This window comes from Podarcis filfolensis, assembly GCF_964270895.1.
Source record: "Podarcis filfolensis genome assembly, chromosome: 4".
In the NCBI taxonomy this organism is placed as follows: Eukaryota; Metazoa; Chordata; class Lepidosauria; order Squamata; family Lacertidae; genus Podarcis; species Podarcis filfolensis.
The window spans coordinates 66,513,982-66,541,861 of NC_139607.1; the positions used below are offsets into that span (position 1 = coordinate 66,513,982).

Consider the following 27,880-nt stretch of genomic DNA (forward strand, 5'->3'; position numbering starts at 1 on the left):
GAATCTTACGTTTTGGTTTCTTTAATATTTAACATATGTTCCAAACTTTTAAAAAATGTCATTCTGCAGGATTGTAAAATTAAGTCAATGAATCAGTCTTAGGTTGGAAAATATTAAACACCAAATGACCAAAAAAAAAATGTAGATCATTAAAATGTATCAGTGAGGTCTTGCAATCAGAATAAAGACTCTATACAGCATTTTTGTTCTACGACCATGGAGTTTTACAAATGCCACGATGCAAGTTATAGAGCATTCTGGTTTACTTGTTTTGACTACATAAGCAGGAGTTAAAACAGAGCAGCTCTGAATGAAAGGCAGCTGCATGAAAACCAGCCCTTTAAACTTCATCTTTATTTCCCCTTTCAACTCCACCTTAAGATTCTGATAATTTGTTTTTATTTTAAAGCAATTGCTGCACACACACACACACACACACACACACTTGGAATCCCTGTTCTTAAGCGTGAGGTAACTAAACTCTAAACACATCAGGGATTGTGTAAGTCAGGTTTTGTCATGTCACCGCACCTAACTTCTCCTTGAGTCATCGTAAGCCCATTTTATTCTGGAGAATTTAATGGCTGGGGTTAAACTGGCGTCAGCGGGTTTTGGTGGGTGAGTGAGTAGATGGCGCTCCAGTTGGAATTTTAATCATGCTGAGCCCTCATGGATATTTGGCCTGTTATTTATGTGATTCTTTTTTTCTCTTTTAGTTTTATCTTCTCTGGTTTTTTTTTTTTAATTATATTTTACCCAGCTCCAAGCCTGAAGCATCTTGTGAGATAGAAGAGTAAGGGCAAGCAATGTACTGGAAAAATCCCTTGTGCAAAGTCCCCTTGAAATGAATGAACACTGATCTGAACACTAACAAGCATGTAAGATCATTAATGCACACTTGTGTTGCTCCCATTCACTTCTGTGAGCCTTGTGCAGAAAAACATCCAAGAGGACTCTACCTTAAATACATATATTGCATTTATTGAAAACTGTTTCGTTCTAAAATAAAGTTAATGTTCTGTTAAAATCCCTTTGCCATGACAAAGGGTTTGTTTCATTTTTAAAAAATATATATTATTGGAACATATAAAAAAACAGAACTTAAAACACAAATTCTGAACTTAACTTATTAAGGCTCCCTTTAAACCAGGGAATGATGTCTTCCATCACCCTCTGGGTTTAGATGTGGTGAAGTTAGATAGGCAGACCAGTATTTCTATGAGCGATCTACTTGAAAATGCCGCAGCTGCTGACATCACTAAAAACTACATTCTTATTTATAAACACCAAGATAATGTTTATGGGAAAAAGTTGTAGTTTAACCACTGAACAAATGTTCTGATACGGCAAGAAGAAATGACGAAGGCATTTAAGGAAAAACTCAACACACTGTAAACAGAGAGTCTGAAATAGTTCTAGCTGTTTACCAAAATGGAGCCTATTGGTAACCATGAACAGATGTACAATCTTGGTGTCTTTGGGGTAGTTGTGTTCATAAGAAATTCTTTATGTGAGATTTGAGAGGTTAAAAGAAGTTTCCTGTCTGCACAGTCAAAATATTATTGAAGCAATTCAGGTTGTCAGTAAAAGCTTAAACAAATTTGCTGATAATCCTGTTAATGACCTAGGTCAAGTGTTAACTGTTGTGGGTTATAAAATAGTTAAATTAAGGCTGCTGGTACCCTAGGGCAAATAGTATCATTACAGAAATGGATTAGAAAAAAAACTATTAAATTGCAGAATTATATCACTCCGTAGGTTCTTGATTCTACAAGAATAGTTCCAGAAGAAGTTCAACAAGAAAGTGGAGTCTTTGTTAAAAATTAAAATTAAAATCTCCACCTCAAACAGATAAAGTGGTGCCTTATGAAAATTCTAAGAGCACACTTTCAGGCTGAGATTTCAGGGCATATTAAAAAAAATCTATTTAAATCTCAGCATGGAGCAAAATCCATTCATTATTCAGATGCTAATTCCTCCTGACATTTTCCTGTTACTGAATAGATGGCTCACACTTTACAACTCTTCTATTAAATATATATATATATATTATATTTTTATATCCAACTGAGATTTCTTAAAGGTGTGCATCACTCCAGAAACACACACACACAACTCTATAACCAACTCTATGGTGTGTTTTTTTGAAGAAATTTGCTTAGAAAAAAATTACCTGTTTCGTCACCTTTCTACTTAATTGGCATTTCAGTGAGGACATATCAAGTGCCTGGGACCCGCTGTATACAGTAAGTCCGAGTGAGCACAAAGCTATAGATGCAACCTACACTAGCCCTTTCATGCTGGATATAAAATGGCAAATAACTTATTTCTGTGTATAATATTGAAGCATTTAAAATGGGCCAAAAAAAATAAAATAATTGAAAGTATTACTTTAAAAGTCTAAACGCAAGCCAAAAAACATACCAAAATCCCTGCTGCTATAGAAATGTCTTTGTTATTTTCTATGAGGTGAAATAAGCTTCTCAATTCATAGTATGTTTTATCCAGCACATTAAAAGAAAACAAAAAACCAACAACAACTTTGCTCTGTTTGTGCTATATAAGCTGGGAGTAAAATGTATCAGAGACTCCAAACAGAGTATTTTTGGACTGCTTCTGACAATTTAGACAACTTCATCAAATACATTTTTATCCTGAAGATTCTGCAATGTGGTTTCAGTGGGTGAAACCCAGTGGGTGAAACCCATATCAGGGATATGATGGGTTAACTTAGTCATTAACAGGGCAATCCTGTACATTGCTCAAAAGTAAGCTCCACTATGTTCAATGGCATTTACTCCCAAGTAAGTGGACACAGGAATGCAACTTCAGTGTAGTTTTTAAACCATCCCTTTCAAGTGTGACAGATGTATACACTCTGAAATGAACACTTTCTGAAACACTGGATTCTTAAATGAAACAGTATTTTAGAATTACAGAAGTAGCCTTTAAAAGTTCATTCTTTAAAAGCAATTTTGTTTTTAGAAACGCTCAGGGAAACTTTGTATGTTCAAACAGCAACACAATTCATTATTATTTCTTCTTCCAGTTTTTCCTTTCCGGTTTCTAAGTTTCTGTTACAAAGTTACAATTACAATAAATTGTTGATCAATCTAAAACTGTGTTACTTCCAAGTTGGTTAGCTGAAGCCAGTAAGCGATTTACAATAAAAATTAAACATTATAAGCAATTATTTGGGTCCGGCTTGTGATGAGCAGGGCGTGTGAGCCGGATTATAATACAGCAATAAGTTTGTAGGATTTTTAAAAAAATAAATAAATAAAATAAGCACCACTTTGGGTGATGAAGTTTAAACAGCATCTTCTACGGACAGCATCGGATTCCAAACAAATGTATAGAAGATAACACACAACACTGTAAGGCATGAGCGTTCAAATAACAGCTCTTGGTGCCTCAGCTGCACTGTCTTAATAAACAGTGTACTTTGCCAGCCAATGCGCTAGCAGCTTCACTGCTCTATTGACTGCATAACAACAAGACTGTGCACATTATCAATGAGTTCAACTGCTGAGAGCTGCACGCCACTCCAAACTGGCCTCCATTGATACTCATGCTTTATTAGCCAAAAAAGGAGTATAACAACAAGATTAATACCACCGCTTTCTTATCAGTAACACATGTTCTACTAATTATTCTGCTATTCTATGATGTACCAACTATTAAAAAAAAAACAACCCCAACCCAGTAATGAATATGCATTTGTGAAGGAGATGATTTATTTTTTATTTAGAACAGGCTATACTGAACCATTTCGTTTCTTTGATGTAAAAATCAGCTACATCTTCTAAATCTATTTCCCATAGCCAGTAAAAAAACAAAACTCAGTATGACCGTTTCCCCCTTTCCAAATCCAAAAATATCAGCAACATTATTTGTTCAGTGAATTAAATATTCTTGCTTGCTAAACAAAATGATTGAAAATTGGTTTCTGACTCAACAAATGTTTTATCATGAAATAGATTTAAGTTTATCCAGAAATATTTGTACATGGTGCTACTTGTGAAACACAGGTGACTTTCAGGAGTGCTAGAAATCTATTATACCTAAAGTTTGCGATGCAAACAAATGCAATTAACCCATGGCTTTTAAAATGGAGGTATGTTTTAATAACAAACATTTATTTTAAGGAAGTGGGCCACCATCAATTCCCGCCCCCACAATTGTGTGCCACAATAAGGTATATTAATGAGCCCCTAAAACTGCAAATCCTAGGGACACTTTTGCCTAGGAGAAAGTCCCATTAAATTCAAGGGAGCTTACTTCCAAGTAGACACAACACAAGATTGCACTGTTTAACTTGCTTCCATCAGTTGATACACATGGAACCATCAAGGCAGCTACTGAATCAAATAAGAAGCCAAGGCAAATTCAACACGGCTTCACAAGTGTTGTCCTTTATAGATATACTGTACATTTCCAGATGCACTTATTTTATTTCTCCTTGGCGTCTGTCTTAGCCACAAAACAGTTAGAACAATGCAAAAAAGCATCCCCTCCCCACAAGGTGTGAAGGCAGGCAAGCGCAAGGGGCTTCCCCGTCCGACTTTTCCTGGCATCCCTTTTATGCTAATAATCCGGCTCACACGCCCTGCTCATCATAAACCGGACCCAAAGTAGGACCTTCGCCACTTTGTGACAGACAATCAAGCCGCCAGTCTCCTGACAGCTGCTGCTAGATGCAGGGATCCTGCCTCCACCTGCAGTCTAGCGCCAGGTCACTGTCACTCCCGGGGAGGTGGGTGCCACCATCTCACACACCCCAACCACCGTCCGCCAGCGACAGCCCCTTCTAACTTTGCCTCGCCAATGCGCGTCCGTCGTGGCCAGCAATGCGCCCTGGCGTCCTTATCCACAGAGAGGCTTCCAATATATTGGGGGGTCCTATCCCCCAAAAGGCTGTGGAAAATAAATAAATAAATAAATAAATAAATGCCGAAGGCGAACCTGCTGCCCTGGGGGGGGGGGAAGACCAAGAGAGCCATGGACCAGGTTTCCAGCCGCGGGATCCAGGGAAGTTCAGACACTCCCCCACGGCTCCCCTCGAGGATGCACCCTGCCCGGCTTACCTTCGTTGGTGGGATGGAGGCTCAGATCCGCCCAGCAGCGGAGAGCAGATCCGAGGAGCAGCAGCAGGAGGAGGAGGAGGGCGCCGTGACAATCCATGTTGCTGGTGCAGAGGGCAGCGCGAGCTGCATATCTCCCTGAAGCATGCCACTGATGTGAGCGCTCCGATCGCAGGAGAAGTTACCATGCTCCGCTCGCAGGCTGATGTCAAGTTTGACACTGGAGATAAGGAGGAGTCTGCCGAGCTGGCCCGGGCGGACGGAGCCTCGCCGGGAGGCCCGACGGGTCCTAGCGCACGCCTTGCGCGCGCGCGCGCACAAAGAAGAAAAAAAGAGCACGAGGGAGGGAGTCACGGAAAGGGTCTTTTCTGCGCGGATCGAGGAAGGGACCGAGGAGGAGGAGGAGGTGGAGGTGGAGATGGAGAGGAGGAGGAGCAATCTCCAGAAGAAAGTAGGTGGCGTGCAGGAGCCCAAGGCAGCTCGGCTCAGAGGCACGCCGGATCTGCCGGTACTGTAGATCTGCAAGTTAGCGAGAGCAACGACGAAACGTCTTTCCTCAGTTCAGTGGGGCTGCGGAAATGAAAGAGAAGGGCGCCAAACGCACCGGCTTGGTTCTGGTATATTGGAAAACAAGGAATCCCTGGGCTCGGGATATGCTCAGAGGCACCCTTGTTCTTTCATGCTAACACTGTGCCTTTTTGAGCCTGGTTCTTATTTGGTTTCTCTCTTTTTTTTGGTGTTTTTTTGGGGGGGCGGGGTTGCAAAAAAGGAAGAAGTAGATCCAAGAAGTCTGGAGTCTGCCCAGCCTTGCTTGCTCGCATTTATTTATTTTCCATTTTAAGCGCGCTTAAGGCGCTCTCTTTCCTTAGCAGGGGAAAGCGAGCGGCTCTTTTGATCAAGCCATCAAAAAGTAGAGCCCCCCGCCCCGATCCCGCGGCAGAAGCTTGAAAGAAGCGGAGGGAAAGAGCAACCCCTCATAAGCCAGGACCCCCTCCCACCTCCGAGGCCATAGAGCCTCCTTCTCTGATTTGGGGGTGGGGATGTGCAAAGAACAGAAGGCAGAGGCTCCTCCAACTCCCCAGATGTGAAAAGGACGCGGGACACCCGCACCCCGTCCGGCTCTCTATATGGGGCGTGGCCCCCGGCAAGAGAAGCAACCTGGCCCGCGTCCTCGCTCACCTGCGCTCAGCCAAGCGGAGGACAGGTGGGAAGCCCGGGATGGGAGACGCCTGCAGCAACCCCGCTCCCACCAGGGCTGCTCCCTTGGAAGGTCTGTTACCTTCCTCTGGGAGCGCCCCCCTCTGTGGCACCGCTTTCCCCTCCCAAGGGAGAGTGGGAGAGGCGAAGGAACAGGTAGAGACTCAGAGATGCTAAGCCGCTGAAGGGATGGATCAAGCGCCAGCAATACCGTTATGAACTGCCAGTCCCGGTGGGGTGGGCTGCATGGATCCACTCCCACCCTAGAGGGAAATCTTAGGGAGCGGCGAGGGCGGGGTGGGGGCAATCGGCGTAAATTGTGCGCAGTCGTAAGGAGCTGCTCTCGATTTCTTTCCAGGCTGCCCAGCGGAGCGAGTGGGGAGCGGTTGCTACTCTCCACCCAGCCACCCACCCGCCCGCGCCCAATAAGTGGCAATGCTCAGAGAAAGAGGTGTTTCGCAGATTGGCGGAGGCGGGGGGCGAGGATCTTGCTATGTTTATTCCTGTTTGGACAATAGCGTGTTGAAGAAATCAAAAGCGCCTAGCCGAAGGTGTCCTTTGGCACAGCCCCAGGCCCCAGCAAACTGTTCGCAACAAGCCTAGATTTTTATGTTTCTTATTATTCTATTTTGGTTGCGCGGGTGCGTTGTTTTCGCTCCAGCTGCACGTGGTAGCAAAAGCTGTCGCGGTGCAAAATCCATGCGTTTCATCCGCTTGGGGAAGGGGCAGCATCAAAGCATCAGTGAAAGTCGAAAATCGATCAGGCATGCCTTATTTACTCACAAGCAGTCTTCGCCCCCCCCCCTCATGCCAGTCAGCCACCCTCCTGCGGGGATCCTCCCCTCTCCCCCTGCTTCTTTCTTAGCGCTCGTGGCATCAGACACTCCCCGCCGTTTCCCATTCTGCGTGACTAGACGTTAGCCCACACAGCTGCTTCGCCCCACCTCCCCCTTGTGATGTTGTAGGAAGGATGCTGGTTTCCGAATCGGACGCAGTAAAAAAACTATTCGAGAGACTTTTAGTTACAGAGGCTGCACTCTAGGTTTGTAGGATCTCTTCTGGAAATCGGGTGTCTACGTGCGATAGGGTGGGCGTCAGCTCAAGCTCCGGGAAGGGGCAAACTTCAGGCTCGAGGCTTACGTGCAATGCTTGACTCACCAGACGACCGTGGAAGAGAGTGCCTCTGAGCATAGGGAGAGTCCAGATCCCTCCTTGGACCCTCAATAAGGGTGTGGATTTGGTTTTTCAGCTGCTGCGACCCCGCCCCCCCCAGAAAACCCAACCCCACATGGATCGTGTCATGCTAAATGGAGAAAAATAATCGTCAAAATTACTTCACTATAGAGGGAAATTATGGAGCGGTGGTGTAGGGTTTTTTTGGGGGGGGAGGTGTCACGGTTTAATTGTTTTATTTATTTATTAAATTTGTATACCACCCTTCATCTGAATATCTCAGGGCGGTTCATAGCATAAAACACTTCGTTTTACTATCCAACTACCCAAAGCACCATGATGGCACAATTTAGGTGGAGGCAAAGAAGCAGTGGTTTGTCATCTCATTAGAGTACCCCCCTCTCCTAATCCTGACTGTAGGCTGTAATGTAGATTAAGCTCATGGGGGGATGGGGGTTTATCAGTGGAGTTAAGACCGCAGCCTTGTGTTCAGTGATTAGGAAGTTATGTTGAATTAAGTGGGATTTACTCTGGAGGAAACATGAGGGGCATAGGATGGGGCTGCTGGTGGCCATGCAGACTTCTTCATTCCATACCAAATATGCAAGCTGATATTCTACTGTGCCATCTGCAAAGCTTATAAAAACTCCAGTGGCGTGATCAGCTGCAGTGCGAAAAATCCAGAGTTTAGCATGCATTGAAGCAATCACTAGACCACCACCCCTGAAACTTGTGATGTGCTTGTATGTTCTTCCTCAGCCCATGGGCAATGGCAGTGAAGCCAGAGCCATTTGCCTTGGGGGAATCAGCAGCGGTGGGGAGCATTAATCCCCAAACTGTGGGCCTGTGCCAGACACAAGCAGAGGAAATTAACTCAAACCGAGACAGCTGCTCTTTCCAGAAGAACAAGACATCAAGAGATCCAGTCATAGATTTCCTGCGGATCATTTTAGTCTTGTACACATCCCACATGACTGCATATCAGGGTTGGGTAAATTGTGGCCTCTAGATGTTGCTAGACTCCAGCTTCCCATGAAAGAACCAATATGGTGTCATGACTGGAGGTTTAGGCTAGGACAGGGTTTCCCAAACTTGGGTCTCCAGCTGTTTCTAGGCTACAGTTCCCATCATCCCTGACCACTGTTCCTGCTAGTTAAACTTCCTGTTGAACATCTGATGCTTTATTATTTCAGCAAGCATTTTAAGGAGCTTCCAGATGACCTTGGAATTGAGCATTCATCCTGATCTGCTTGCAGGCAGTTCAGACAACGTTGGCTATTTTAACAGCCATTTGATCTTATTAGTTTGGGGCTTTCCTTATCACTTTCCTTACTGCAAAAAGCCCAATCTTTTGGGAATGCGAGTTTGTTGTGCAAAAGCGCCAAAATCGCTTTTAATTGTGCAAACTGCGTTTGCTAGTATGTGACCGAATCCCACCTGAAAATAACAACAGTTGAAAAGTGCCCTAAGTGAGACTTTCCTCTTGCTTTCATGATTCAATCCTAAGCACTTTAAAACTGTGGTATTAAGTGGTATTTTAAATATATATATTAAAAATGCAATGCAAATAAATGAAAATAAACAACTATTAAAAATATCGGAGCCCATGCTATCCTCCTGTGCAGCTGGCACTGGAGCCCACATTCAAGGTTGTGTGAATTTGACTGGCCCTTACATAGACAATAATACCCATTCAGAGCCAGCAAATCACACAAGAAGTCCCTTCAGCAACACAGCATTCAGCCTCTCGTTGCCTCACTGTGGGGATTCATTCTGTGACGCTGGGTATAAAAATAAGGATGATAAAACAGCCTCCCGCCAAGTACCTGCCAATAAATCACAAAAGAACCATCTCTTTCTGTCTCTCCATCCCCCCCCCCCCCGCTGCCCCATACACACATGCGGCTTTAGCAGTTCCCGAGGGAGCCTTGCTATAAAAGATGACATAATTCACGGAAAAACCCGGGCCTCTCCCTTTAACATTGCAGGCCATTCACAATCTGATAATACTGGGTTACTGCTCTTTTCCCAGCTCGCGCTCACACAATTGCGACCAGAAGCAATGCTATCAAAACTCCAGTAACTCCTTGGCAGAGGTATTGCAGAGTTTGTCAGTCACGTTCCCTTTGCCACAGAGAGGCAATTGTAGCCCTTTATGCTTCGGGAATTTGTCAATTTGGAAGCTTAAGATAATAATTCACATCCCGGGAAGTTCTTATGGCCCCTCTGAGATGCCCTATATGCAAACGAGGCTCGCATATTCAGCCCTCATCTTCCTTGCTCGCTTGGCCGTGATTCCGTTGGCACCAGGCGCTTGTTATGTAGAGCTGATCGCCCTCTCATACTTTCCACTCGGAAAGCATGTTTTTAATAGAATTCATTAAAGGGCTATGTCTTAAATCCTCTGCTCCATTTATCTAGTCGTATAGGCCTCAAATGAAGTCATTCTGAGGGCTGCTGCAGGGAAGATAAATGCCAGGCCTGCTGGGATCCATTAGGGCTCTTCTACACGTCTGCCAGCTTGAGGGAAGTGAGAAAGGGAAATAATAAGGAATCAAACTTCTTTCGTTGGGCAGCACTGTGCAGGCACATTGCCGACCTCTTAGCCCATCAGGGCCGGCTGTAGATTTGGAGCAGCCAAGAATATGGGCACCCATCACTGACTGTACGCTTAAATCTTCACAGGCCTGAATAAAGACAGGGCAATTGGTGACCCTCCAAACGATGAGGAACTACTACTCTCAACATCCCTGTCCTTTGGGCGCACTGGCTTAGACTGATGGGAGGTGGAATCCAAGCACACCTGGCAGGTCACAGCCTCTGCCATCCCTGGTGTGAATCAAAATATGAATGTCACTGAACACAACCTCACTGAAGTTATGAGTGACCAGGCAGAGGCCTTCTCGGTAGTGGCGCCAGCCCTGTGGAACACCCTCCCCTCAGATGTCAAGGAAATAAACAACTACCTAACTTTCAGAAGACATCTGAAGGCAGCCCTGCTTAGGGAGTTTTAATGTTTGATGTTTTATCACTTTATTATTATTATTATTAATTCTGTTGGGAGCTGCCCAGAGCGGCTGGGGAAGTCTAGCCAGATGAGCGGGGTATAAATAATAGATTTTTTATTATTATTATTATTATTATTATTATTATTATTATTATTATTATCAGCTTTATACTCTTCATTGGCAAGCACCGTGTACATGTGTGAGTGTGGGAGAGAAACTTACAGATAGCCATAGTGCTTACCTATGTGGACAGAATTGGTGGCAGGGTGGGGGGTGAAGCAATTTTCAGTTTTATAGGCAACTGATGAGGTGGAAGGGGATCCATTTCATAGCCACCAGATACACCTCCCACTAAAAATACATTTCACCACACACATGCGGGGGGGGGGGGCGGCAGTGATATTAACAGAAACTATTCACACTGGTATCTGCCCCCACCTTTTGCTACTCTACGTAGGGGATAAGAGAGCCGAAAATAATATCAATATATTTCACATCTGGCAACTAATGCACCCCTTTGATTTCAGATAGTACATGAGGACTAAGCCTCCTAGAGCACAAGATACATCAGGAGGCTTGGTTTGGTCAGAATCAAGTATACACTTCCAGAGTTAACACTAAATACATTATTTCTGGCAAATGAGCCACCACAGCTGCTAGAGGGCCATGAAAATTTGTGTCCCGGGCTTTTTAGATTCGTCTACTCATGTACTATCTGAAACCAAAAGGACGCATTGGTTGCCAGATGTGATTTCCCCCCCCCCCAGCTCTCCTATCCCACTAATAGGATAGTTGCCTAAAATCACTGACTCAAGTCACAATGGATTCAGGTTGTGAATACTTTCCCCCCCATTTACACCTGCTTAAAGTTCTTCCTATCAAGGTCGTAGTAAACTTAACAAAAAATAAAACAGCTGCATGTGGGAGGAATGTATTTGCAGAATATTATTTTTTCCTCATTCTCTCCTTGAGTTTGACATGAGAAGCATCCAAAGCTCATGGGACTTCATAATTGGATCCAATATAAGCTGCTTAAGCAATAGTGCCTCAACTCAGATTGAATGCAAAGTAATTCTAAATTTCAAACAATTCACTACATTCACAAGCATTCAGCTTCATCATATGTGATTTTAACCACAGATGTTTTACACTCACGGCATACACGTGCAACATGAGCAGGATGCTCACTCACGTGCAACATACATGTGCAACATGAGCAGGATGTCATGCATGATTACATGTTTCTTATGGAAGTTGGAGTGTATAGGTAGCATACATAGCTCATCATGGACTCAAGGATTCTGAAAACAACACAAAACTAGTTTGTTTCTTATAGAACCAAAATGGAAGTTGTGTGTTGTTTTGTTTTCCATTTATTGTTGGAAAAACATTTTGCTGTGCAGTTTGCCACTTTAAATACACATCCTTTTTTTCTACCTTCATGTCAACTTATTTCAACAGCAATAGTTCAACCAACATGTCTCTAACTGTACATTTGCCTACTGTAAAGATTCTCTTAAATGGTGCTGAAATAATATCGCCAGAAGGAAATATAAATGCAATGTTTCCCAAAGTATGAGATATGCCGTATTGAAAGAAGAGTTGGTAATTTTGTGGACAAGCGCAGGAAATAGGCAACTTAAGGAAAATTCATTTTTTTTCAGATAGCCAGAAATCAAAAGGAATTTGAGTTTGTGTGTGCTTTCTCTCCATCATACTGTAGCCTGTATAAAGGCAGTTTTGTGTGCATTATTTACTTCAATAAGAATAATTTGCTTCTACTGTAAAGGTGCCTCTGAAGAATAGGAACAGGCATTATTGGCATTCTGCATTACAGGATAATGCAATCTATCCACTCCAACTTCCATAAAACCGTTCCGGAGAAACATGTAACTATGATTTATGGTATCCTGCCAATGCTGCACTTTTATATATTTTTTAATATATCTGAGATTAAAATCCTTACTAAACGCAAACTTTATATTGCACATTTTTCTTCCCTTAAAACAGAAAGTGACACCACCTTTCTGGGAGTGCGAGATCGAAAATTCTGAACACACAGTCGGAGTGCTGCGACAACATGCTTGAATACAAAATAGGAAAGCAACTTTCTATGTGATGAAAAATATTACGGGATTATTAAAAGTAACTACAGAAGTGATCAATCATTCTGTCCCTGGGGGCTCAAAGTTGCAGTCTGATTCCAAAAAGGCTTTTTAATGTCTACAGAGCTTGATTTGCACTTTTAATTAATTGCACCACATATAGTAAGACTCCAATAGTCAAGATTTAAAATCTCTGTAAATGGCACTTTTTTCTTTCCTTTTCCTTTTTCTAATTAAAAAGCTCAGGATTCATTTTTAATTCAGAAAGGGTGCTTGCAGGGAAATGTAACTGATGGAATTCTCTCTTTAAGAAGTTCAACAGCACCTTTCTCTATGATGTCTTAGTACAATGACCTGGGTCCCATGCTCTACAGTAACTTAACTGGAGTCAAATTGCAGACTGAAATCTCCTTAAGACAGGGACCTGTCCTTTTGCTCTCTGTAAAGCACCATGCATGTTGATAGGGCTGCGGTCATCATTACCTTATTGTCACCTTGGGGCGGACTGACATGCTCAGAGTGTGAGTGAGAGGATTTATTTCTACTGGATCCAGAACGCAATGAAACAACCATATATTATTTACTTATTTGTACTTCTTAGTAAGATTTCTTACCTGCCTTTGACCACAAGGTCTCTGGGCAGGTTAGAAGTACAGAAGGACAAGTCTGTCATCTTTGTTTCTCATCTTTCCAGTCTTTGATCCAGTCTGCCACATTTCTGCAGCAGTTTGTGATTACTGCGATTATTTTTAAATCCTCATGAAAATTCATCAGCATTTTAGTGCAAATTTCTGCTAATAAGCACATCTCTGTTTGCAATGTTGATTAAATACACACATTTTTGCAAACATTTTTTATATATTATTTTCACTTCCATGGGTATTTTTATGCCATGTATTGTTTTTATTTGTGTTTGCAAAAATGCCTGGCAGGAGGTGATGAGAGCTGTAGTCTAAAACAGCTGGTGGGTTAGCAAAAGTTGGATCAAAACATAAGGGGAAGCGGAGAACTTTTGGAAAAAAAATTAACAGTTTTTTTCTTGAAACAAGAAATACACACACACACTATTATTATTATTATTATAGTATTATGCTACCAAAATGTCAAGAGATTAAAAAAAGAAGAATGTATACAATTGGCTGCAGATTACTAATAACAACAAATAGCTTTGCTTGTTGCTTCTTGAGATTTGGAGAGTTTCCTCCAGTCTTAATAGCATTGGCCCAGATGGACCAATGGTTTGCTTCAGTATAGGGTAACTTCATATGCACGTAAGAGAAATGATGCTGGTTTCACTAGTGGAAAAAGTATCTGGAGGTTCAAATTGAGGTCTATCTCAGTCCTGTTGCCTGATAGCCATTTCTAAAACAAGACATCGTAGGTTTAGAAGCTAGAACTTTCGTACAATGCATGTGTTCTGCAAAGAGGAGCCGAATTTCCACATTTTTGTCTCTTATAATTCCATATGGAGCAGGAGGCGCATAAGTAAACAACTTCAGCATGGTGTGACCCATACTCAAAATATCTGCTTCTCTAATTTTCAGTTCTCTGCTGGTATTTCCCAGAACTGCTCTCCATGCAATAACTGCATCTTTCTTTTCTGAATAAAATATTAGTCCTTATCTAGCGAGTATCCCTGTCACTCTGTCCTTTGATGTAATAATAGTTTGTGGTGCAAAACATAATGCCACTTCGTTCTGCAAAAAATTCATGAGGCAACACAAAAACTAAAAAGACCTTGTTTCTGAAAGTTTGACATCTGGTACATAGCTGCACCTAGACTTCAGTTTGAGCACATATGCCTGGCCAATAAATAGCTTCTCAAGCATTCTCTTAACATAGCTCAATTCCCAGAAGACTCACATGGATGATGTTCCGTATTTCTTTCCATAGGTCTGGTCATTCTTCAATAATGAGTCCACCATGCATATTTAACTCTTCCCTGGAGCTTCAACAAGCATGGATTTATTTTGGACCTTCCAATATTCTATTAGCCATCCTTGAGGGGGGGGGGAGTCTTTTTAAGGAATTTGTAAAATTCTGTCATTCATAATATCTCTTTGGCATTCCTTTACTCTTAGTTTTAAGATTGGTGTATAAGATATCAAAAGCATGAGTTTTCTTGGAACTTTCTCCTTCTCCTTATTCCATATATGCCCACATGGAGCACCAACAACTGCAAACTCTTTGCCTGATTTCTGCAGCACAGTTTCATTTTCCCTGGACCTCAGCTGTCACGTTACCTATATCCAGGAATCCTGATTTATAACAAATGCTGGCTAGTTTAACAAGTTTCAGAAACCATAGTTTGCAGTGGACTTGTTTTGGAAGGGAGCAGAATTTGTTATAAACCACGATCCCATGTCTAGCTAACACAGCAAGCTCACATTCAAGGCAAGTGTCTAAATGTTGCCAAAGTCATCAGTTGAGAACTTGGGTAATTTGGTGAACAGGGACCAAATTTGGTGGCCCCTACTAAATATTTCTTATTTTCACAATAATTCCTTTTGGCACAGTTGCTTTTTTCAAGCCCTTCTCAGTAGGTACCTGTATAAGTTATCAACTTTATTACTATTACTGATACTACTTTGTGCCCCCTTGGCATGGCACCCTGTGTGAGGAAACTTCCTGCACTGCCCTATATCTGCTGCTGCTCTCAGACATGTGGAAGGAGAGGAGGGGGAAGTGCAGAAACCAATGCTTTCTCAGGAAGACCAGGCTCATTCCAGTTTAGGATTTAGCACAATATGCAGATTCATGTTCTAGTGAAGAACTGTTGCATTTCATATTGCTTCTGGGTGCTTTGATTTCATTGATCAATAATATGTACTGTTCTCCGTGTTTCTTTCACAGACTGACGAAGAAATTGTGCAGAACCAAGTCTTCCATCTGTTTATCTGGACCACTTAACCACTAAGTGCAACACATGTTCTTCAAACTCTTCTTTCCACCTTTTCTGGGTTCTGTACCATTTTTTGCTTCAATCTTTTTATTTTCCATATCTCTGCTGCCACTTGCCCAATTGGGGCATTCTGTTTCCTTGTTTGTAAGGAAAATTAATTAACTGAACACATGAGCAGAAGGCAGGTGATGCTAAGCTCCTACTCTGCAGGCCATCATATGTTCATGATGGGGAGCCCTCCACAAATTTGAGGGGGAATGTCTGAAGCTGGGAGCCTCTTTTACTCATTGAGGCTCATGATCGTGGGGTTCCAAACTGTGTGAGGCCTTCATGAGCTTCAGATCCTCAGCCTTTAAACCCATGGAAGGCCCTAAAGTGTGAAGAGAAGACATAATGGAGGGGAGGGCTTGGCAGCATGTATCCACCTTTCCTTGTAGGTTTGCTTACACGCAAGAATACTGAAAACCTGAGTAAGGCTACAGTAATGATCCTGGGAATTAAAGTATTCCGTGGGTGAGCTTGGGATGGAAGAAGTTCTAGGGGACACTCAAACAGAACAAAACATTTGGCAGCAGCCGTTTGGGGTTCTGTTGTAAAAGTTGCACACTGTTACATAAAGTTTGTCCCCCCCCCCCTTGCCCTGATTTTGGAGAGTTTGCCGCAGAAAATATTATACAGAATTTCCTTTTAAAAGCACAGTTGCCATCCCATGAGAAATATGAGTCACTCGCTAATTCAGTCCTGCTGAGCCCGATCGCTGATCTCCTTGCTCTGGTCACATACAAAGGCTGTTTGTTTTCTTTTATCTTAAAAAAGTGTCAAGAGAAGTCTGCCTTTCATATAACTTTCTAAAGGGTTGATATTTTCGAAAGCTATAGGAATTTTGTTGCAACGGCTGTCAACTTGTGCAACTTGTTTGCACTTGGGTTCCAACCCCCCCCCCTTCCCCACAATGCAATCTTGTTCCCCAGTACCAGGTCTTAGTGGGCTATTTTACCGTAATTGCTTTTTCTTATGGGTCTCTTCATATGCCATATGGAGAGCCCTCTAATATCAGACTGGGCTGTGTGTGTTCCTCTAGTCTAGGACTTATTGATGACCCCCACACTCCAGCAACTGATATTTGGAGGTAGCATGTCCCTAAACACAGAGATTCAATTTAGCTATCATGACTGAGCTAATATCTGTTGGTGAATCTATTCCTCACCAATGTATTTAAGCCCATTTTGAAAACCACCTAAGCCTCTGGTTTTCATTACATCTGTATTGCTCTGAATTCCATAAGTTAATTATTCATTTCATGAAGGCCTTTGTTTTAGCTAACCTAAATGTATTGGCAGACAATTTTATTCTTCGCTGATCTCCAGGTCTAGTTTTATGACATGGTGGGGTTTCTTTGTCTCTATTTTCTCCACCTAATGCATATTTCTGCAGTACTAGGGGCTGCACAACTATTGTCAGGCTCCAGGCTCTTGGCTTCGTCTTCCCCTTTCGTCGTAGATAAGCAGGACAAAGCAAAAAGAGTCTATTTAAAGAGTCTTAATTGATCACAGCAAAAGAACAAAGGATCCATTCTTGGAATAAAGGTGTTCCCAATTAAGGATTCCACCCACTTCCCCTCTAGTCACTTCCGTCTTGAAACCTGATCTTTCAACCACCCTGCTTTTTGTGTAGCCACCTTATCTGCTCTATGTGACCTTAGACTGATAGTCTGGACACTTTCCAGCGAGAAAGAGTCTGTTAGCTCTCTCTCTTCCAGTTCTTCTTCACTTTGCTGTTCACCCCCCAGTTCTTCCCGACTTTTCTTTTCACAACTATGCCCCTCTGCAAACCACTCTTCCAAATCTATACTGTTCCACTGTTCCTGGGCAGCTTCAGAATCCTGGTCAGGAGCAAGGGAAGGGGGAGACTCACACCATTACTCATCAGAGCAGTACTCCTCAGCCTGGTCTCTGACAACTATTTGCTTTGCTCACCAAATCCACCTACAACCTACTCCTTGTTGCTGCCACCACTAACCCCCTAGGGCCAGGGGCTTGGAAAACTTTTAGGCTCCCGCATTGGCCTAGATCAGCCTTTCTAAACCTGTGGGTCTCCAGATGTTGTTGAACTACAACTCCCATCACCCCTAGCTAGCAAGGCCAGAGCTCAAGGATGATGGCAGTTGTAGTCCAACAACATCTGGGGACCCACAGGTTGAGAACCGCTGGCCTAGATGATCCTCAGGGTCCCCTCCAACTCTACAATTCTATGATCTTGTGGCAACTACAAAATACAAAAAGTTAGAAAGAAGTGAGAAGGGTGATGTCCAGTGTAGGTACCTGCCTCGAGGAAGGAGGAGTGAAGAGAAGCGATTTATTGGGTCTTCACTGTGACTTGAGGATGCCACAGTTGTGGCTGAGTCCAGAACCTCTGCCCTAGGGTAGGCAATTAATTCAAAAGTAGTGGGACTCCTGACATTTAAGATGAGACAGATCAATTTGTCTCAGTTTACCGCTCAGGTGATCCAACCAGCCTTTAGGCTTCCATTGCTGGATGATGCTAAGGCCTATCCTGACCGATTCAACCCTGGATTCCAAGGAATCCTCCCATTAACGTTCAAAAAGTTTACTTTTGGGGTGATACTGGCTTGTGCTTCCCAAAAGAGTTCTAACCATTCTAAAGGAGAAAAACATCAAAATAGCTGAGAGGCAGTGGGATGCAATAGGAGACAAGGGAAGGGAATTAGCTAAAGCTAAATAAGTCTTGTGTCAAATAAGCATGAACAGATCTTCCAAAATCAGTCTCATTTCCTCTTTGCTGGAACTCAATCATTGGTTTGTTCCATCCTGTTTTGTGCAGATTTTTAAAAATAATGTATAAAAAGCTTGACATTTAAATTATATGCATTCTTCTACACATTATTGTATGAAATTTTGTTTGTCAAAATATATATTTTCCAATGCTTTTCAGTGCACTCCCCCCCAAAAGACTAATCCTATACACATTTATCTGTAGAGAACGTACTTCTCTGTGCACTTTTCACACACTGAAATTGCATTGGAAAATACAGAAGAGTGCGCCATCCAGGTGGGAATAGCGTTCCAATTCACCAGCAAGTTAAGGACCTTCAGGACCATGAAACTGGGTCAGTCTGCCTCAGTCTTGATACCAGCAGTGACCCACAGGTTTGGTGCATGCTTGAATAACAGCAGCATGGGGTAAGTGCATAGCCAAGGCACAGAACTGGCGAGAAGCATGGGCCATCAAACTGCATGAGTGAGGATGATTGAACCAAATGAGACTGAGAGGTGCTCAGTTATAGGAAGGAGACATTCTGATGGATCTTAGGTCTGTGGCATCATTTAAGACAGGGCTGGATGGAAGGGACATTCAGTGCTGGTTAAGTCAGGTCCTGAGATGTTGCAGAGAAATCATTGCAAGTGCCCCTCTGCTTAGTAGGGAGTCTCTCACCAATCAAAACTCACAGCTAGGTATGACCTAGACATGCCTCATATGGGAAAATGGAGATATTTCCTAAGAAATGCAAATTCAGGCTTAATCCCATTCCCAGGGGAAGGTGCTTGTTGGAGGCTTCCTCTGTTACTGTCCAATGCTAATGAATGCTAAATAAGGGTGTCTACTTGTATTAGATATGGTAGAGGTTCTAGGGTCTAATTAGGCTTGCACTTACATGATCCATCATATGCCTGATGCCTATTGATTAGGACAGCGAAATCCTCTAGAGCAGCTAATACGGGGAGGATATTTGGTGGGAACCACCAGGGCTTTCCCTGATGCTTAGCTTGAGCTGCCTCCGATTCTGTGCTCTGGTTGGTCAAGGGAAAGCCAAAATAATACATTATCTAAGTGTTTGTGCACAGTTCCGGTTGAGCTTCTTGGTTAACACTATGGAACTGCCACTTGAAAAGCGGCTTCTGATATCGATTGAAGGAATGTGCAAGCCATGGAACATATTGGGTGTAACAGTTTTTTGGGTGTGATGTGTTAAGTACCACCTCTTTAAACCAGATACCTTCTTTGAGTTATCCTCCTAGTTGGACTCCTTGACCCTCAAGGTCCCTTCCAACTCAGCAATTCTATGTTTCTTGGCTGGTTTCTCTCTCACTGAACTCCTTTGAGCTCCTGAGTAGCTTAATCCCTTCCCAGCAACATGGACACAAACATTGATACTCCCTGCACTGAGTGTTTATATATGATTATTGATTATCTCTCCCCACCCCTTTGTTTTGTGTGTCTTGTTTTAACGCTGACATTTCAAAACACAAATTTTAATTTATGTCACAAATTATTATTTTTTAATATGTGTGTCTTTAGCTCTCAGATGTGTTCACATTGTAGCAAACACAGTTTTGTCTATATAATGTGTGAAACATCCTAATAATTACAGAGATGTGCACATTTGGATTTGTTTTTTTGCCACAGAATAGGTCTTTTTCTTTTTCTACTTTTCAAGGGTTGCCATTATATATTCTGTGGTTCTTTCTCTCTACAGGCTCAGACCATAACAATAATCGGTTTTGGAAAAGTATATATAAACTTTTCCTGTTTCCTTTGGGAAATATTTCTTCCTTTCTTCCTTTTTGCACATCTTTTGGGAGCTACTTAGGGTCTGCTTCCTTGTCAGGTTCACTTTACAATTTTTGAGCTTGCCTCTTGCACCCACTACCTGTGTTTCCATCTCTCCCTTTCATGAGAGCATATTTTCAGTATTGCTGCTTCAAACACACACCACAGTTGTGAACCATCTTCCAATTGCAGAGAGGCACTCAGAATTCTTAGCAAGTAGCATCCGCTGTAACCATGGCAAATCTCAAGTTTACATCCAGATAGAAGGACTTCTAAAGCCTTTTCCATATGATGAAAAGCCTCCCCCCACCTCGGTTGCACCCTGATGTTCCTACCATGCAATCCCTCCTTCAAGTACAATAAAAGGAAAAAAACACTGCATGTGCTGCCAGATATGAACTATCTTCCCCCCTTACTCTGGAGCTGCAGAATATTTCATTAATTTATTTACTTGTTACTTTTGTAGATCGCTCTTCCCAAGAGAGCCCCAGGTAATGTACAATCTGGTATCCAAACACAAAAGAGATATCATAAATAAAGCACAGTAACCAATAGAACTTTAAAATATCTATAAAACTCAGAACCATTAAGCACACCAAAAAACATCCACAGCTGTTAGGTATTAAAAGAAACTAACCACAGTTTGTAAAAGCCTGAACGAAATAAAACATTTCCAACTGACATCTGAACATGTAAAGTGAGGACAAACATCTCTCTAAAGGGAGGGCATTCCAATGCAGCACACTTTTTAAAGACCAATTGATATGCACTGGGAAGAAGGAAATGGAGAGCTCTCAATACTTTTTATTTTCAGGAAAGGTGTGCACAAGAGCCGAACCTGACTAGGGACTGGCAAGAGGTTTGTCTGGGTGTTGTCTTGTGATTCTGCCATTTTCAACCTGGCCAGGGATTCGGAACCTCTGGCCCTCCAGAAACCGTTAGACTTCAACTATCAGCCCCAGCCAGAACAGCTAATGGTCATAAATATGGAAGGCAGAGAAATTTGATTCAGTTTGCATTTAAAGGTGAAGTTTAAATGAAACACAGTCATCCTCCAAGCCCTGCACTTCTCATTCTGCAATGCAGTAGCCTGCATGGGTGTAGCCAGGGGGAGTTGAGGGGGGCAGCTGCCCCCCATCAAGTAAATAAATAAAAATACTTAACTGATCAGTTACTTAACAGTAAAAATACTTAACAGACAGCTCGGTTCTGCCCCTTCCCCAACAAAAGTCCTGCCCCCCCAACAAAAATGCTGGCTACGCCCATGGTAACCTGGCTCAGTAATGCTTTAAAATAAATAACTCATGTACTACAAAAATAATATGTAAAAATGCATTGTATTTGGCAGAATTGCTTACAAAGATGTGTGCATCAGCAGAGTTTCCACTAATATGCTGATGAATTTAGAGAGGTTTTAAAAAAATACAAGCTGATGTAGAAATGCAGAGAACTGAATTTAATACTGGGAGAAAATGACCAACTAAAAGAAACCAAAACTGAAAGGAAGTTCAGAGTTGTACTCCTGTAATGTCCTGAGAGGGCACAAGTTCCCAGTCCCTGTGTAAAGCCAAAGTAAAGGTATAGAGATTAGAGAAGGAATGGGCAATTTCTTTTTATCTCCCTGCCAGGGAGTGGAGTGGATTCTCCCCCTGCAAGCTGGTCAGGAGCCAAAACCACCACTTATGATGCCCACTCCACTTTTCCCAGGAAGGCTCTGGTCCCCTTCAATGACAAGTCTTCTCAGTGCTGGGAAAGAACTGCCAAAGGAAGAGAAGTTCAGAATAGAAGGGTCCTCCCCCCCCCCCGCCCCCCGTGTGAGGATTCTAAGGAAATGCTAACCTAACAGTTTTGCACTCGCCATCTGAAGTGTAAAATAATATTCTTGAGAAACACAAACCTTAGTGAATTTGTACGTCAGACATCCAAGTACTGGCATTCTTCGTGCTTTTTCTCTGTGGATGTTAATCTACACAAATCCCTAAAATGGCCACTGGGAGGCCACTGAAACAGCCAGCAAATGGTAACATCCTTCATTTTTCCTATTGTCTTGGTGAAGCAATTGCAAGAGAAGGGCTTTGCAGTGCCTCAAGTCCCAATTCTCACTTTTCTGAAAATAGTAATGAAATTAATAATAATAATAATAATAATAATAATAATAATAATAATAAATACATTCACTTTGAACTATATACTTTCCTCCGCTTATCAATGATGTTTTTGTGCATTGTTCCCGTACTTTGGGCTCCACAACAAAAACAAAAAAGATTGCTGTCTGTCTTCTTCCCCTTTTGTTTTTGTGGGTAAAGTATTTCAGTGCTAATGCTGCCAGATGGCCCTTGTTCTAAGGGGCGCCCATTATTTTAAACGATCGTCCCCAATTCCGGAATATCACATCTCCGCAACACATAATGGACCTCCCTTATTTCAAAACACTGTGGCTCTATAGAAGCCCATAGAACAAACACCACAGCTTTTGCAGCATCCTTTATTATTGGAAATGCCGATCTGGCAACCTTTGTCTGTTCTGTAGGTCTGCAAGCAAGAGTTAACACTGCTCCCTTATTCAGCCCGATGAGCCAAACTGTCGGGCCCTGTGCCCTGATTGTTTCCTGCTATCAGAAAACAAGGGCAGTTTCTTTCTGTGCCGTTTCCTTGTCTGTATTAACAGAAAGGCCTAATTGCATAAAACGTGGGGAGTCTTTTGCAACTGGCGTGACATTCAGCATGACTCACAAGAGCCTGACACTGCTTGGCCTGTCCTATGTAACACTGGCCCCCAATTTGTTAAACTGAAGTGCTACCCCAAAAGGCTCCTAAGGGATCTCCTACACAGATTCCCTTCCAAGACTGAGGTCTTTTCCTACCCTTTATTATGGAGAGTCAGGGTCAAATTAGATGGTTTTAGAGGGATGGAGCTGAACCCATGACTTTTTAGACCTCCTTCCTTATAACATCATCTACATTACACTGTATCCTATGGCATGCTCTGAAGGCATGTGATGGATCAACCCTAAATATACCACCTTGAGTTCCATACTGGGGTGGGGGGGAGTGCATGTATGATCATCATTCCTATGTGTTTCCCCACCCCGATTCATATCATACTAGCTGGCAGAAAAAAGGACAATGTGTCAGGCCAGATCATTTTGCTGACTGAGATAAAGGACAAGATGCATCCACCCATCCCATCTCACACACTCGCACACACAAATTCTTTGTACAAAAGCTGACTGGACTGGTAGATGAATGACACCTTGAAGGCTCCACCACACCTGAAGGCAGCAGACTAGTTTAGAGGTCTCAGCAGAGATGATGTGACACACATAACTCTGTTGGTCTGCACTTCTCCGCAGTCTCTCAGCATCTGCCTCTCTCTGCTCAATGATAGGTCTGGCCCTGAGATGCCATGCCACACTCTGACTGAAAGCTGAATGGAGAGTTGCAGAGATGACAATAACACAGGCATTCAACATTGCACTATGATGAATGTTCTGCCCATGCAAGCATTTCAGCTTGCCAGACAGACTGCCCTCCCCCAAGTGCTGTTCTGGGGGTCCTCCTGAGTCCCCCAAACCAATTATTGGGGCATGGGGGGCACAGAGGAAAGAGAGGAGGAAAACCCCATTGTGCAAGCAGAAGTCTTTGTGCAGGGCTTCCAATGATGGGTCCTGCCCAATAATTCCATCTTCTCACACGGGTGCCACAGATAATGGAATGCAGCTTCCTTGGCAAAAGCAGCAACCCGAGTCCAGCATTGAAGGAATGAAATAGACCATTGGAAACCATATCCTGAAGTCTTCCGACATTTGAATAGATCAGTAACATCTTACTATATTTTATTCTTGTGTCCTGCTCTTCCTTTGGAATGCTCATAGCTAGCGATGGTACTTATTTCTCAGTAAGACAATATCGGAACATAATTAAGATCAGTCCTGTTGGGTCATAATTATGAACAGTCCTACTGGATCAGACCAAAGGCTTATCTTGTACGGCATCCTGCAAGCCTAATTAGACCCACAAGGCCTCAGCCTTTGGTCTGCAGTATGACTTTATCTAAACCCTGCACGTCTGCAATATGAAGCCACATGACATCACTTGAGTCTGATCCCATTCAATGGGTCATCTCTGGATATTTTTGTACTTCTGCAAAACCTGGGTTTTCTCCAAGCCTGCTGATACCTCTGTCTCATTGTGTAGATAATGGAATTGGAGAATAAGTTTTTTATTCGTATATTCTATAAAGGATTACCTCAATGGGGGCGTGGGATATGAGCTATTCTGACCTACACAATTTGGCTTGTGCAAAGCTCGTAACCCGTTTGTGTGTCTAAGGCATTTAAGCAGTTGGAATGACCGCGTAGTGTTAAGCTGGTGGCAGAAGTTTCTTCTGACAATCAGGAGAACCAAGAGACAAGCAATGACCAATTTATGTGTGTCCAATTGACGTGCGACCAAGTACGGTGCCGAACCTTGAAGTGACTTCAAAATTGGTAAAAAGGGCAAAAAAGCCATGAAAACAGCACTTAGCGATCTCATGAGCCTTTGCAGGTGTATATTAGGAGCTCTTTCACCAATTGTTGAGGCCTGTAGAGAGTTGGAGTTTGAGCAAGGAGGTTTGGAGGGAACTATCGTGACAAAGTTTGGCATCTGGAAACTTCTGCTGGTTTTTCAAGGGTTTCCAGGGGTTTGGATGTGTTTGCAGACTTTTCCAATGCCGTTTCAAGTAAATGTGATTTCACATAAATGCACAGTGCCTTGGAGCATAACTCCCAAGTAAATTGGGAAATGACTGCAGTTGTTGGGAGAGAAGCTTTGGGTATGTGGGGCGAGTGCCACAGAGCTTCACGAATTTGGGGGGATCCAAATTCAATGCCTTAAAGTGAAGAGCTAGTGCTACAAACAGAAGTGACTGGCAGCTCGAGACAGAGTCACCCTCCAGTCAGTGGTGTATCTGCTACTTACCAGGATGGTAGGGATGGTGTCAGTGCACTACTGGCGCCAAATAACTGCTCCAGCTGGTATACTGATATAGGTCTGACCTCAGTGCCACCATGCCCCTCCCTTCCCTTTGGTGATAAGCAGCAGTGATGTTGCCCTTCCTATTAATGAACATGGCATCCTGCAGCAAAGAGTCCAGGTATACTCATTAAGAAATACACACAAGTCTTGTGTGTATTATTCTTTGGGACTTGCTGCCCATTAGTATTAGGCAAGTGCCTTTGCTGTATTATTTTCAGCATCTCACCACCCCCACCCCCATAAGCCAACCCAGGAATGTAATTTTAGCATGTAATTCTATTATATATAATTGTTTTGCAATTGAAGATTTTATTGAAATTTACAATGTTTACGTTAACTAGTTTTTCATGTTTGCCTTTATTGCTTTTTAAAAATTATATTTTGGATTTTTTCTTTGTAAACTGTTTAGCTGTCTTTTATCAAGTAAACTGTGTATCAGTTTCATTCACTAAATAAATAATAGCACCAGACAGACACCTTTTCTGTCTTCCTTTCCATGCCTGCTTAAAAACATTTTTGTTCGGGCAAGCCTATCCAGGCATGTAGAAGTTACATGTGCGTTCTCTGTTTTTACCTGCTGTTAATTTTTAATCATCATTTGAATGCTTCAAAACACCTGGGGTTTTTGTTTTGAGAATTTTAATGTTTTGTTTCATATTTTTGCACACCACTTAGGGCAGTGATGGCCAAACTTGGCCCTCCAGTTGTTTTGGGACTATAATTCCCATTATCCCTGACCTCTGGTCCTGTTAGCTATGGATGATGGGAGTTGTAGTCCCCAAACAGCTGGAGGGCCATGTTTGGCCATCACTGACAGGGGGTTCTCTCACAATCAGTTATGTTAAATAAAGAACAGTAAACTGGGTGAAATCAAGGGTTCAGGACATCAGATTCCAGAACACACCCAAAACTGTGAAGGGGTTTGGCCTCCATAAAAGAAAAGCACTCAGCACTTGTTCTGTGATAGCCAACCAAAGTTAGTAGCCTTTTCTAATTGTCAATTCACCCTGCTACCCATTGCACTTTGCAGAGTGCTATTGAGAGCACGTGCTGCATGCCTTCAGAAAGAGCCTTAACATAATTTGAAGTTTGGCCTGCAAATAGAAACTACTCTGATAGAGGTTGTGGTCATATGCAGAAAAATATCATTTACCACCACATTAGCAGTTACGGTTTCCGACACTAAAGATGGGAAATTCATAACCATCCTGTAATTTAGACTGTCAGAGAAATCAATCATACTTTAGAGTTAATGCTAACTGTAAAATCGAGCAAGAAGAAAAGGCTAACAAATCCAATATTTTCATCCACAGCCTGAAGGCAGGGGAATCAACTCCTCCCAGATAACATCCGAAAATCCAAACCCCACAGAGTGAAGTAAGCAGAGAGGAAAAGCACCAGAACCAGGTGACTGCAGACAAACCGATTTGAAATGATCCCACAACCCCCCCAAATTTCACCATTTTCTGGGGTTCAACTGAAACTATGTTTAGGGAGGAGTTGAGCCCTATACATAAGCTCTGTCCCAATCAATTGCAACCCGTGTCAGCTCTGGTCCATAGCTGTCAATGTTTTCCTTTTTTAAAGGGAAATTCACTTATTCTGAACAGGATTCCTCGCAAGAAAAGGGAAAAAGTTGACAGCTATGCTCTGGTCTCAGAACTTTGTGTAGCATGAGGAAAATTTTGGGAGGGGGGATTTTGTCAAAAGCTTTACTGAAATCAAGATACCCTACATCAACAGCATTCTTGCTAATGTTTGCAGGGACTTCCTGTGCTGCTAATGCAGTCAGTGTGCCATGGAGAGGATGGGTAAAGATACAGGTGTTCCCTGGCCACATACCTGCCCACTGATCCACCTGCCAGACAGTCAATCTTTTAAAAAGATGGGGCAGGGGATTGTAGATCAGGGGTTCCCACAGGGAGGATGTTTTGTGAATTGGGGAGGGCTGCTGTGGACAATGGAAGGGAAGGCGGGGATTCTTCTGAAGCCTGGATCTGACACTGTAGCGGAGAAGAATTTTGGAACTCATGAAAGCTCACTGCTCCTTTGAATTGAGCTGTATAAACCCTCAGTATTTTGGACCTTATGGGGAAGGGTGGGTAAGAAATCTTATACATAAATAAAACATCTAAGCCTCAGCCCAGTGGGTTTTGCTGGAACCTCTAGGGAAAATATGTAGACTGACCTCCGAGACAGTAAGATCCCACAGGCATCTGGCTGGCCACTGTGAGAACAGTATGTTGGACTAAATGGGCCACTGGCTTGATCCAGCAGACTCTTTTCATGTCCTTAATATATATACTGGAATCATCAGAGGCTGATTCTGTTTCTGAAGAAGCAGTCAAAACAGACAGAGAAGCGGCAAACACATTCCTAGCCCTCTGCCCCAATTTTTGGTTCTAAGTGAGTTTCTAAGCAAATGCCAACCACTATGAACTGGTAGAACAGAAAGACAGATTCTGTTGGGCTGAAACTCCCACCATCCCTGACTATTGGCCTTGTGAGTTGGGGCCAGGGCTTTTCCTCCAGCCGGAACTCGTCGGAACTCAGTTCTGGCACCTCTAGGTGGGCGTCATTGCCAATATAAGAGAACAAGGGAGCAACAAGTTCCAGCACCATTTTTTTCTAGAGGTAAACATGATAAAAAAAAAAAACCTGCCCTGCTGGCTGGCTCCATTTCCCCATCTCTGAGGTACACCATCTTTAACATCTTGGAGCAGACGTAGGATATAAGTATAATAAATAAGCAAATAAATTCAGGCAATGAATATTTCTTGAGAGGAGCTGTTTCCCTACACACACAGTTTGTCTTTTTATTGA

The 27,880-nt window shown here is 42.7% G+C and overlaps 1 protein-coding gene and 2 long non-coding RNA genes across 6 annotated transcripts in view; 2 read left to right on the plus strand and 1 right to left on the minus strand.

Annotated features, from left to right (window-relative positions):
* EPHA3 (EPH receptor A3) overlaps positions 1–5,678 on the minus strand; it is a 213,776-nt gene extending 208,098 nt beyond the window's left edge. For 2 of the 4 annotated variants that reach the window (XM_083611513.1, XM_083611510.1), the window contains exon 1: positions 5,088–5,677. In XM_083611513.1, the coding sequence (XP_083467639.1) occupies positions 5,088–5,184 (97 nt within the window). In that variant the 5' untranslated portion in view covers positions 5,185–5,677. Of the gene's footprint in view, positions 1–5,087 lie in introns of all 4 variants that reach the window. The other 2 variants (XM_083611511.1, XM_083611512.1) reach the window with 2 other exon arrangements.
* LOC310761668 overlaps positions 1–27,880 on the plus strand; it is a 406,062-nt gene that overhangs the window by 106,778 nt on the left and 271,404 nt on the right. The gene's annotated exons all lie outside the window — the stretch shown is intronic.
* Positions 5,418–26,787, plus strand: LOC310761666. The gene is made up of 3 exons (XR_014547649.1): positions 5,418–5,535; positions 26,371–26,601; positions 26,701–26,787. It is a non-coding gene; the product is annotated as an uncharacterized lncRNA (long non-coding RNA).